General features: G+C 43.1%; 1 protein-coding gene across 3 annotated transcripts in view; it reads right to left on the bottom strand.

Moving 5' to 3' along the window:
- Positions 1-7,626, bottom strand: part of PRELID2 (PRELI domain containing 2) — a 75,472-nt gene extending 67,846 nt beyond the window's left edge. Inside the window, exon 1 of one of the 3 annotated variants that reach the window (XM_008014832.3) lies at positions 7,365-7,626. In XM_008014832.3, coding sequence (XP_008013023.3) covers positions 7,365-7,439 — 75 coding nt within the window. In that variant the 5' untranslated portion in view covers positions 7,440-7,626. The remainder of the gene's footprint in view (positions 1-7,364) is intronic. The other 2 variants (XM_073010601.1, XM_008014834.3) reach the window with 2 other exon arrangements.
- Positions 7,627-13,728: the final 6,102 nt, after the last annotated feature.

Here is a 13,728-nt window from a genome sequence, read left to right as displayed (position 1 = left end):
TAATAGCATTGTATCAGTGTTAATTTCCTGGTTTTAAAAAGTATACTGTGGTTCGGGAAAGCTGGAAAAAAGTATATGGGAATTATTTGTTTTGCCGTATTGTTTTTGAAATGGTTTATAAGTCAAATTGTTTCTAAAGGAAAAGTTAAGAAATAAAAAACAAAATTAAAGACAGGATGTTGGGAAATGGTGAATTTTAGAGCCCAAGAGATCTGAATTGGAATCTCATCTGTGAGAAGCTTAGACAAATCATTTTAATCTGCCCTCGTTTCTTCATCTGTAAAATGAGAATAAATAATTACCTCAAAGAGTTGTTACAACAATTAAAGGAAACAATTTAATTACAATATAATACCTAGCACTGTGCAAGTAGAAGATAAATGTAGCTGGTTTTGCTACTAACAAGTGAATCAACACTTTTGAAAACTTAAAAAGCTTCAAGACTTCGGTTTTTACCTTGCAATTTACTGTGGTATGGCGTTAAATACATTGCTGGCATCTATCTGCAATCCAAAAATACTTAAGCAATGATTTTAAAATGATTAGAAGATAATATATCTGATTTTCCTAGACTAATAAAAAAAAATGCACAAGCTTATACTTTACCAGTTCAGAATTTGTGTAAGATACAAGGCGTCCCTGACACTTCACTCCTCACTAGCATTAGGGAAAGGGCTGCACCAGAGAAGTGAGAGTGCAAGTGAGAGTATTTACTTGGTTTTTTAAAGGCAACTGTTTCTAAATAGTTTAAATGCTTTCATGGATTTATAGTTAAAATATAAATCTAGCCCCATACTATAATGTAATGTCTGCCATATGCCCCCGAGAAAGCCTTTATCATGAAAACTACTATATCCTCCTCTGTCCCTTTTGACAGTGAACTCCTTGAAGACAGGTCCATGTACTTAGATAGTGAAAAAATTCTTTTTTTTTTTTTTTGAGACTGGGTCTCATTTTGTCACCCAGGCTGGAGTGTAGGTAGTGGTGATGCAATTACAGCTCACTGTAACCTCTGCCTCCCGGCTCAAGCGATCCTCCTACCTCAGCCTCCAGAGTACCTAGGACTATGGGTGTGTGCCACCATGTCCGGCTAATTTTGGTGGGGGAAGGTTGTTTGTTTCTGTGTCTGTGTGGTTTGGAGTGTTGTTGTTGTTGTCGTTAGAGATAGGGTTTTTGCCCTGTTGCCCAGGCTGGTCTTGAACTCCTGGGTTCAATTGATCAACCCACCTCGGCCTTGCAAAGTGCTGGGATTATAGGCATAAGCCACCATGCCTGGCCAATATCTTCTATCTTTTATACACTGATTAAGCAGCAATCTCCACTAGATAAGTTTCTAAGTATACTTTACAATTATTCAAATGGCATTTAGAAAATATTCCTCATTCAAATATGTACCTTTATTCACGCTCACTCTCCCCTTTATTACTCTAAGTTAGTAAAGATTTCTGAGGCCACTTCTCTCAGCTTTTTATTTTCAGGCTCATGAAATCAATGCAACAAATTATTGTTGTTGTTGTTGTTATCATTATTCAACAAGTACTTTAAAACAGCCTACTGTGTGCTGAAATTAAGCTAGGTATGTTACGTGTAACTGTATGCATTATCCAATTTAATTTCTCCAACGACTCCAGAAGATAGTGATTATTATTCTCAGTTTTCAGATGAGGAAATCGAGGCATAGAAAAATGAAATGACCTGTCCAGGCTCACAGGGCTAACAGCGCTCCATCCCTGTCTTCCCCACCCCATCCGATGTCAGAGCCCACATTCTGCACATCTGCACCATTCTCCTTTACATCATGCCTAATCTTCTAGTGAAACTGAGGACAGGAAGATAAAAGTGAAGAAAGATTAGTACAGCATGTGACAAAAGATAAATAATCATTATGTTAAACTAGGCCTATGGTTTATCAAATCGTTTATTTTAGAAATGCAGGTTCACCCCCAAATATTTCTGGAGCTTTGCAAGGAGATATGTTCCACACATGTAAGTGTCAGATTTGCAAGGGAGAAAAGATAGGATCAGAAATGGAAACATTATTAATTACCCAATCAACTTTCTACTCTAAATGGAAATAGCCATTCATAAATCCCCTTTATGAGCTTAAGAGTAAACATTCAAACCATTTTGTTCAGCACACCAGGCTCCCAGCCAAAATAAATAACACCCAGGGTCATTCTGTTGAAGCAAAGAAATTATTAATATTTTATTCTGTCCATTTTACTACAGTACCAAAAGTAAGGACATGTTTCTGAATCCCATACTGACTTCAATCTAAAATTGCACAGGGCTAATCCCCAAAAGAGTTATTTCATTCATTCATTCAACAAGGATTTGCTGAGTACCTACTATGTTCCAGGATCTCTTTGGGTACTTGGGATACATCAGAAACAAATGACAAAAATCACCACCTATGAAGGTGATACTCTATTCACCAGGACTCTTTTGACCACAGCATAAAAAGAAAATCAACCTTGCAAAGGTAAGAAAAATCTTTACTTCTCTGGCCTCATTTAGATATAAACAAGAAAACCCAGTCAATATAATGGCTCTCTGGATCCTTTTTAATGACTTTAAATTTCAGGCAGATGAAATTTAAGAAGTTCTCTGAATCCAGGTCACGAAAGGCAAGCCCATTAGAAAGGTCTAAGTGAGATTCCAAAGAAGACCTATTTTCTACACTGCTACATTCGTCTATGCAACTTTGTGTTCTCTTTGTAGATGATTTTAAGTAAAAGGAAGGAAACAGTGGTAAGTGATGAGAGCTAGAAAGCTAAGAGTCACACAAAGAAAGAAACCAAAATACACCGTCAAGTGCATTGACACTACAGTTCTTAGAATACATACAGTTCAGCATCCAATGAATAAACCATTTTGGGTTTCATAACATTCCTCCATGAAGTTTATTGAGAAATACTATATTTCACGAACAAAGAGTATCATATTGTTTGTTTTCACAGTGTCGTTTAGCTTTGAAAGCATGCAGCTAATATTTTGCCTGTGGTATTCAACAGGCAGATGTAAGAAGAGCAAACATTCTTCAGGTTTTAAAAACAGTAGTATATTGTAACTTGGAAGGCAACTGCTAACAAACCAAAAGCCATAGATCAGTAGATTTGATTTAAAATAGAACTTCTTCAGTGCTAAAGCAGCTTCAAACATACCATTGTGCAAAATTAGATTAAATACTTCCCAGGGATCCTCAGATGATTGTCCCTTCTGCCAAGTGCTTTCCTTTGAAAAAAAAATCATAAAGACTGAAAGAAAAATAAAAGCGTATTTTGCCAAAAAGATAATTATTACTACCTTAGGTTTATAAAAAAAGCTTATGCTTTTCAAACTGTCAACACATGTGATATCCTCACAACAACCCTGGAAGGTAGGTGGGGTAGGTGGCATTACCATTTTCACAGAGGAGAAACTAGGGCTTACACAGTTGTGATGTTACTCACTGCACAAGGGCTCCTGGTCAAGTGCGCCCATGGGCACAGGACTGCACCCACCTAGAGGAAGGAGTACCATTTTCTAATTTGCATAAATAGTCTCATTTGCTTTCCACCAGCCCTATGAACTGTGAGCTTATGAAGTGGACCCCTAAAAGGCGCCTTTTCTAATTTGGACAAGGACACAGTATAGGATGGTGAAAACGGTTTTCCATGGCCACCCAACCTAACAGTGAAAGCATAATGATTAGGATCCAGGTCTACTGAATTCCAGTTCATGGCTTTGAATAACATAAGGGGAAAATTCACCCAGCAAATGGATTTACTGACATCTTATAAATAGCCACATAGCTCCTTCCAAGAAATCCCTGAAGGATTCCTTTATGAATGAACAGAAAGAAAGGAAGTACAGTGACATGCATGATGTTAACACTGTTCCATCACTAGATCTTTAGTCTCCAAATGTTTGTCTCTTGTTTTCACAGTTCTGCCTTCCATTTCCCAGTTCTGATATTCCCAGTTCTGCCTTTCTCAGTTCTGCCTTTCCCAGTTCTTCCCTTCCATAGTTCTTGTTCACTATGTACCAGGTACTCTGCTAAACATTTTATAAGAATTACAACAGGTCCTAACTGAATATAGTTATATAAGTGGCCTCAGCTATACCACACAGCACACAAAAACCAACCACATGAGCTTAGTCAACTCACAAAATTGTGAAAATTAAAAGCCTGTCGTTGGTTTAAGTCATTAAATTTTGGAGTGGTTTGTTACATACCAATAGATAACTTAAACATTCTGTGTTCTCACCCTAACATACATCCAAGTTATACCTTTATATCAGGGACAACAGATCCACACAGCTAAGCAAACTCTGAGAGAAGACTGTGAACGAAAGAAAACAGATTGAGCACAGCAAAGTTTTTTGGGCTTGTTTTTGTTTTTGAGACAAAGTCTTGCTCTGTTACCCAGGCTGGAGTGCAATGGCGTGATCTTGGCTCACTGCGACCTCCGCCTCCTGGGTTCAAGTGATTCTCATCTTAGCCTCCTGAGTAGCTGGGATTACAGGCATAGGCCACCACACCTGGCTAATTTTTTGTATTTTTGGTAGATATGGGGTTTCGCCATGTTAGCCAGGCTGGTCTTGACTCCTGACCTCAAGTGATCCACCAGCCTCGGCCTCCCAAAGTGCTGGGATTACAGGCGTGAGCTGCTGCGCCCGGCCAGCAAAGTTGATTCTGAAACACTGTATTCCCTCAATGATCGTTGGAAGCGCCTATTATATGCAATGCAGCAGAGCCTGGTGACTCAGGGTGTGAGTTTTGGATCCGTGTGTTAAAATACTGGCTGTCCTACCTGCTAGCTGTAGGAACTTGAGGAAGACACTTGGATTTCTCTGGTCCTCAGTTTCTCTATATTGTAAAATGGAAATTAATCATAACTACTTCCTGAGGGTGTTGGCAGCAGTAAACATGATAAAGTATGGAAAGCACACATGAGCGCACATACACACACACACCACGCCACACCACATACCACACACCCAGTCTTCCTAGGAAACTTCTATTCATGCTTCAGCCATCATTTCACAAGTGCCACTTCTTCAGGGAAGCCTTTCCTAAAGATCACCCTGTCTGACTTCAGCAGGCCTCCCTGCTGTATTCAAGCACCATGTATTTTCCTTTTATAAGTACACAGCATCAATTTGGATTTTGTGTTCGTTTGCTCATCATTTATTTATGTTAATCTCACCCACTACACACCATCAGTTCCATGAGAACAGGGTCTGTGGTGACCTCCCACATTTTTCTAGCACCTAGCACAAAGCTTGGCACACAGAAGATAAGTATCTATTCAACAAAAGAAAAGCATTTTCCAAAAGCTGACAATGCACCGAGACCTCCGTAAATGAGAACTTGGCATTGTGTTATGTGCTTCTGCAGGAGTGAGTCTCGCCTTTAAAAACCTGAGAGTCTAATGGGAAACACAACACGTACAGAAGTCATCATCTGACACTGCAGAAGGTCAGCAAGGCCTAGACAGAGTGCCCTGAGAGTTCTGAGAAGGTGGAGATCGACTAACTCTTGATGATGAAAATCCAAAAAGACTTTACAAAGGAGCAGTGGCATAAGAATACCCAGACTCCAAAGTGCCAGTCCTAACAAAAAAATTGGGTGTTGGCTGTTACTTTTTGGGTCCAGAAGCCTGGCCTAAGGCAAAGTCTACAAAATATCTGTAAATCACTCTTTCATTCATTTATTCATTGATCAGGTTTTTATTAAATACCTAGTAGGTGCTAGGCACTAGTCTAGACACTGAAAATCAATGAACATATCAGCAAGCTGACATTTCTTCTAAAGAGGCCCCCTATAGCAAAAAAAAATGTTAACCAGTGCCCTCCTCATTCCTCTGTGACCAGGGCTAGCGTGTCACCTCCTCTAATGGAGGCTATGCCTTATCGTTTAACAAATGACCTTCGTCTTCCCAGCATCTCCCTTAGTTTGGCTTCCGGGTTGCATCTAGGGTTCAATGTCCCGTGGCTGCTAACCAAGGCAAACTGCAATTGTTGCAAATCTTGCTTAAGAAAGTGAAAACTGAAGGGGACCTTAAAAGATCTTCCGGTACAACCCCTCATCTTATAGACGTGGAAACTAAGGCCTAGAGAAAAGACCCTCGGCCAAGGTCACCCAGAAAACTAACCACACGTAGAACCACACCAGAGTCCAGGAGTCCTACCTCCCAGGCCTGGGTGCTTTCAATTTCTCAGACATTTCCCATTTTCCTATTATCAGGACCCACAATCCTAGAAACAGTCTTTAGGATTCAGGGCCACTCAATATTGAGGAAGAGTTCATTACTTGTGTTGAAATCAGTTGTAGTAATACAAACAACAATAACATTTTAGAGCCCTAACTAAATATCAGTAGCAGTGAGAAAAAGAAAAATAGCTCAGAGCAGATTGTGTGAGTTACAGTGAAATACGCAAAATCGATCAAGCCCAGAGAGACAAGAGTACAGGACTTCGGTGGTCCCCTCCTCACCCAACCTATTCCTGCGAGCAACCTATTCCTGCGAGATCAATTTTGTTCCCAACCAGTTAGATGCCTTACCCATTACCTTCAAGTTCCTGGAATTTGTGATACAAAGAACAATGTACAGCCAATCAATAGTTTATATTATTTTAATATAAATTCTTGGTAAACAACTTAGGAACCGCTTCTTATTCTCCTTTAAAAACCCACTTTCGACTTCTGCTCATCAGAATGTGTACTCAGGGCACCTTCACTCCCAGGATGCAGTCCTCGAACTTGGCTCAAATAAACTCTTTTTATATTGATTTTGCCTCAGTTTCTCCATTTAGGGCACAGCTGTGATAAGCACTTTACGTAAGTTACCTCATTTGGATCCTCACAACAATTCTATGAGTCGGTACTATTATTTTCTCCATTTTACAGATAGCAAACTAAGGCACGGAGAGAGTAAGCAAGCTGCGCTAAGTCCCACAGCTGTTTAATAAGGGGAAGTGGAGAGGCGGCAGAACGATCATGCTGAGTAAACCAGGATGACTGCCCAATGGCCTCCCCTCGCTTTTAAGAGGTCAGTGACGAATGGGAAAGCTCCACACGTCGGTCATCTGCAACTCCACGGAGTTCGCGAGCTGGCATTCCCCGAGGCTCTTCCTGAAAGGAAAGCCTCTTCTTTTCAGCTGGGGCAGGTGTGAACGTGATGCCAAGCACGGCGCCTTTTCCCGCTCCCTGTAAGGGGAGTTTTCGAGGAAATCCCTCTCGACCCACACATCCCTGAAGCAAAGCCCGCGGCTGGAGAGAGAGACGGACGATGCCAGCTTCCGCGTGGATGGAGGAGAGGAGAGGGGGCAAGCAGCGGAGGCAGCGCGGGATCCGGAGGGTGGAAGTGGGGCGGTACCTTTCGGAGAAAGCTGGCGACCACCTGCTCGAAGGGGTACTTGTACACCTGGTGCATGTCCACCGAGACCCCCATCCCCGCGCGCCGCGGGCCCCGCGCACTGGCCACGCCCCCGCGAGCGCAGAGCAGCCCAAGACTCCGCCGAGGCCCGCAGGCGCCCACACTCGGACAGCCACATGGGCGTGGCCTTTTTCCTCCGCTTTTCAAACTTTCGAAACTTTATTGGCCACTCTGAGAAACGCGCAGTGGGCCACGCCCACGCCCCTACGGCCAGAGTAGGGGAGGGAGGTGTTGCAGAGCGCCGGAGGCGCTGGAGCGCGCCCAGAGCACCTAGGGCCCCGCGGTCTCCACGCTGGCGGCGCCAGAGCGGCCCTGGTACCCTCCCGCGGCCGCGCCTGCCGAAAGAAGCTTCTCTGCCTGGGAGCCATCACGCCCCGCCCCAGGAAACCTGGACCTTGGGCTTGTGCGTTTATGGTATCACGCCTGGAGTCACAGAATAAGCCGCGGTTGGCAGCACGGGAAAATATGAATAAGGAAGGTCTGGTGTGACAAAGGCCAGCGTTACTCACGCCACCAGGCAGCTGCCTCTGAGGCTTGGGGTTGGGCCTTGTGTAAGGTCAAGATTGCCTCGGGAATAAGAACCTCGTTTAGTGCATCCAACCCTGCAGTTAAGTTCCTTTGCTCGCTGAGGTTAAACACCACGGAGCAGGGAACTAGAGGATACAAAAGAGTTGCGAGTATTATTCTTTACTGCAACGCACAGATGTTAGGAGAACCAGCACGTTCATCCGTGTATTCAGCACGGTTCTGAGGCCTCCTATGCCCCAGCGCTGTGGTGGGCACTGCGGATTCCGCCGGGAGGAAACACCAGCCCTGCTAATGAGCCTGCTGATTTCACACCCAATCAACAAGCCGGGAAAATAAACATAATAATCGGTTAAAGTGACACGGGCGCGGGCATGATTTTAGCGAGGGTGATTATGGAGGGTCTCCGAGGTGATGACTTTTACGATTTTGCCATCTTGCTCGCCCCTGCTGTACACAGTCACACTGGTCTGGCAAAACCCTAGCCTTGTGTAAATCTAGCTCTCCTCTGACTGTCCCTACCCAAGCCCCCGGAAGGAGCTGGAGGAAAATACACACCCACTGTGACAGGCATCTTTTAAATTCATAACCACTAACCCTATGGCACCTTTTAATGGTGCCAAATACACTATGAAAGTACTGAATTTCTGGCCAGGCGCGGTGACTCACGCCTGTAATCCCAGCGCTTTGGGAGGCCAAGGTGGGCGGATCACCTGGTCGGGAGTTCGAGACCAACCTGGCCAACATGGTGAAACCCCGTCTCTCCCCGTCTCTCCTAAAAATACAAAAATTAGCTGGGTGTGGTGACGGGTGCCTGTAGTCCCAGCTACACGGGAGACTGAGGCCAGAGAATCGCTTGAACCAGGGAGATGGAGGTTACGGTGAGCAGAGATCACCCATTACACTCCAGCCTGGGCAACAAGAGCAAGACTCCATCTCAAAAAAAAAGAAAAAGAAAAAAGAAAGTACTGAATTTCTCTAATCCACTTACTCTCCCACATTCCTCTCACCTCACACCTCTCACACCTTTGTTCCCAGTCTTATACTCCAGTTATTACCTTACTTCCATTTTCACTTAGTCAGTAGGTCACATCACTCTGCTACCTCTCTACCAACCAGACCAAATGCCCTGCCTTCCCTCTTGTTCCTGTGGCTCAACTGTCAGCACTTTGTTTTAGCACCAGTGTCTCCATTTGTCCACTGAATCCTGAGGTGAGCTGAAAAATGTTTAACAAACAGCTCTCCTTTAAAGCATAAATCAAGCAAGGCCCTGATTTCCAAAGGTTGCTGATTCCTGTGGTATAAATACTCCTACCATGTTTAAAGATGCCAACTTGATGTCACTAAGCACAAGTTGGGGATTTAGCAACATGGAGTTTAGTGAGGGGTGGGAGTTGGGGAGGGAAGCACAGAAGCACACCATCACATGGTATTTTCACCACCTACATACAACAGCCATAAAGAACCAAGAGCATAGATAGTGGAAAAATGTAGTAGGAAGGGATGAGTTTTCAGTGTTTATTACTCTTTGGCCAGGCTGCTATGGTTCCTGCCTGTAACCTCAGCACTTTGGGAGTTCAAGGCAGAAGGATCACTTGAGGCCAAGAGTTTGAGACCAGTGTGGGCAACATAGTGAAACCCCATCTCTACAAAAAATAAAATAAAAAATAAAAATTAGCCAGGTGTGGTGGCACACACCTGTTGCTAAGGCCAGAGGATCTATTAAATCCAGGAGTTCAAGGCTGTAGTGAACTATGATCATGCCATGCACTCCAGCCTGGGCCACAGAGTGAGACCCATCTCAAATAAATAAATATTTATTAATTTGTATATGTAATTTATGTGATTGTAAATTTATATGCTTTAATAATAGCTGTGTTGAATGGCCAGCTCTAGTACATCACTAAAAGTTCCCATCCTCTTTCTTGTTCAAGGCCATCGCTCTAGCAACATCTCCCTTTCTGCATCATCAGCTTTGTCTCTAGTGGGCCATTCCAGCCAGCACAACAAGTACACTGTAATTTCTTCCATTAAAAAGAAGAAAAAAAAAAAAACACTCCTAACCCTCTTAGCCCCCTATCTTCCCTATCTTCCTCCAGCTGTATTCCAAGTCTCTGCTCTACTGATGCTTCTCAAAAGAGCTCCCTGTAATGTCTTGAGTCCATTCCAATCAGTATTTGCCCCCACCACTTCACTGAAGCTACTGTTGTCAAGGTCACCAATGACCAAATTGCTAAATCCAATAATTAATTCTTAATCCCCACCTTACTAAGCCTGTAGGCAGCATTTCCTTGAAATACAGAGGGAGGCGTGGAGACGAGAATGAGATGCAAACGCTCTTCCATGTGTTGCATACATGTTGAAAAGTCACTCCACTATATCACCAATCCCTCCTTACGGGAAAACAAAAGGCAGTCTTACAGGGAGACTACACAGGCCCACAAAGGAGAGTTCAATTATCTACAGAGTTTATGGTATTTTGTATCTGCCTCTTTTACCAGAGTCGCTGGAGACCAGATGTGACATACAAACCACTAGTGTGGGTCCTGGGCCCTGTATCCTCAATCCACTCTGACCGTCAGTTTCTCCCAGAGTGTATCTTTAAGCAGGATTTAATCTCCTGATTAAGTAACCATGAAAGGCCAAAGGTGTGTCCTGAAAGATTAAAGGCCCCACCACCTGCTACCTCTACTTGGGGCTGATTGGCTGAGTGACTTGTGTAAGAACAAATGCGACCTGCCCATTCCAAGGACATTGGGGCTTTCTGAAACGTGTGCCAGACTTGACAACATGAGCCTATAATCTTGAAGCTCTGAATCACAGCCGGTTTGCACAATAGCAATCTTATTTGCTGGGTCCTCTGAGGGAGAGAGAAGAAACTGTGAAACAAATTTCCATTGCTTTTAAATTGCTTGGCTTAACTGGGCAGGGACTTGAGGATGGAAATTTGCTGACAGACCTTAGAAGTTCATGACTTTATTTGGTCTTTAAGATGCCCAATATCTTACTAAAGAGCTTTTGTAAGATATCAAATGCCTTTTGTATCTTCAAAGGGAGGCACAATAGTTTAAACATGGTAGACATCTAATACATTCAGGTTGAATAAATGAATGAATGATTGTAAATGCTGCAAGATTTAAGTGACACAGAACTCCAGCCCTGACCCTGTCTCTCTGCTTTTCTCACCTTCTTCATGTTGGTTCAGTTCCCACTTCTGACCATCCTGACCATCTCTCTATCAATGATTTTTTTGTATCCAACCTTATAATTATCTGTATATGTAAACACTTCACTGTTACTGTGACGTTCTCAAGACTGGAGGAACTGTATATATTATTCACTCCTCTCTATCCAGTGCCTAGTAAAATGCCTGACACCTAGTATATGTTGAAACAACTCATGAATGTACTTAATATACAATATGACCTTGAACAAAATGCTTCCTGCCCCTGCAGCTCAGTTTTTCCACCAACGAAAACTGAAATGCAGGGGCAGAAACTGAGTGGGCCAAGACTGTCTCTAAAATCCAGCAACCTTACATTTGTGATGTGGGCTAGAGACACAAGCCAAGGCAGGGAACAGGGATATAGTTATTGAAACCAGGGTACAGAATGATAACTGGCAAGGAAAACAAAGCAAAATCTCAGAATAGATTCAAATATGTAAAATATCATGTATGATAAGTAAGTATGGGTACTAAGGAGAAAAATAAACTGGAGAAGAAGGATGAGAAGTGATGGCAGGGCAGGGGAGAGAGGAGCAGTGTTTAAATTTTTTAAAAGAGCTAAGGAAGACCTCTCTGAGAAAATTACATTAAAGCAGAAAAGTTGAAAGAAGAGGAGAAGCAAGTCATGCTCGTATTTGGAGGAGGATCATTCTGGGTAGAAGGAACGGCAGGTTCTAAGACCCTGAAACAGGCATTCTCCTGATACATTTCAGAACTGCAAGGAGGCCAGTATGGCTGTTGCAGAGTTCCTGAGATATAAGGTCAGAAAACATGGATCTAGGTCACATAGGGTCCTCCAGGCCATGGTAAAGATGTTGGCTTTATCTGTATGAAATGGGAAGCCATTAAGAGTTTTGAGCAGAGGAGAGACATGATCTCAACTCTATATTTTAACAGAATCACTCTGGCTACTTACAGTTTGGAGAAGTGAATATGGGGAGGCAAAGTGAAGAAAAAGACCAATTAAGAGGTATGATATTTTATATATATACATATGTAAAATTTCCTCCCCAACCCCCACTCCTCACTAAACTCCACTCTTCCCTCTATATATAAATATAGATTCATGGTTCCCGGCTTATAACTCCCATAGCCCTTGCTACAGTCTTTCGCTATAATGTTGGGGGCACTTTAGGCCTCAGAAGCAGGCTTTTCTCTCTCTGACCTTCTTCTGACTTCCCTTCACCTGCCCAAGGCAGGACTCTAATCTTTCCTGGCTTTTCTGATTGATTTCTCATTCCAGAGAGCATCCTGCCCCATACCCTGCACGAAGAAATGCTGCACAGGAAGGCCACGAAGAATCTGGACAGATGGGCCTTACTAGGTTTCCTGACTCAGTCTGTTAGTATTAGATCATACCCTTTTTTAGCTAATCATATTTCTACCTGGTTGTCTTCAATCATGTCTATCCAATGGAGTCTTGCTAAGAGACCCAAAAGAACAGGGTTCAGAGAGCTCCCAGCTAGCCAAACATATGGAGATTTCTGGAGGATGGTGCACCCAGGGAGAGCATGGAAGCTCCACACCTCTTCCCCTATACCTTGCCCTATGCATCTCTTCAGCTACGTCCTTTGCACTATCCTTTATAATAAACTGGTAAATGGAAGTAAGTGTTTCCCTGAGTTCCATGAGATGCTGTAATAAATTAATTGAATCCAAAGAGAGGGTCATGGGAAGCCCATCTTGAAGTGGGTGAGTCAGAAGTTCTGGAGGTTAGAACTTGCAACTAGCATCTGAATGGGGGACGGTGGGGACAGCGGAGTGATCTTGTGGGACTGGGTCCTCAACTTGTGGGATCTGAACTATCTCCAGGTAGTGTCAGAATTGAATTGGAGGACACCTAGCTGGTGTCCACTGCAGACCTGAGTGCTTGCTTGCTGTATGGGGAGAAACCACACACACATTTGTATGTGTGTTGGCAAATCTTAGAAGTTCATGACCTTATTTGGTCTTTAAGATACCAAATATCTTACAGAGATATTTCATCGTACATGAAGGCCAAAAATTACAGAAGAGCAGTTGTGGTGGTACTGTAGATAACAATATTATTAATAATAATATTATGTATTAGTTTATTTAACTCTCACCACAACTGCCATTACTGAAGGAGACCAGAGGAACTCGGGAGTTTCATACTGCCCTAGGCAACATGGTGAAACCTGGTCTCTACAAAATATAGAACGTCTTCTGTGTTGATGATTTTTGTGGTGAGAGCACAGGAAAAAATCACGATTTGAGCTTGTTCTCCCCTCAAGAGGCAATTGCCATAATCTAGATAAGAGGAAATGATGGCTGAGACCACAATGGTATCAGCGCAGGTGGTGATCAGTTTTTAGGTTCTGGATCCGTTGTGAAAGTAGAGATGGAAAGGTGTGCTGAAAGATCAGAAGTGGGAAGAGGAAGAGCCAAGGTCCAGTCTGATCACCACCTGGAGAAAGCCTGTCTGACTGTAGAGGGGAAAAAAAGCCAGATGTATTCATTTTCAAAGTGTCACAAATGGATGGCTTGAAAAACAGAAATTTATTGTCTCACAGCTCTGGGTTCCAGAAGTCA

The sequence above is a fragment of the Chlorocebus sabaeus genome, chromosome 23 (genome assembly GCF_047675955.1).
Source record: "Chlorocebus sabaeus isolate Y175 chromosome 23, mChlSab1.0.hap1, whole genome shotgun sequence".
Lineage (NCBI taxonomy): Eukaryota > Metazoa > Chordata > Mammalia > Primates > Cercopithecidae > Chlorocebus > Chlorocebus sabaeus.
The sequence above is the reverse complement of the archived record's forward strand: the minus strand, read 5'-3'. Positions and strand labels throughout refer to the sequence as shown.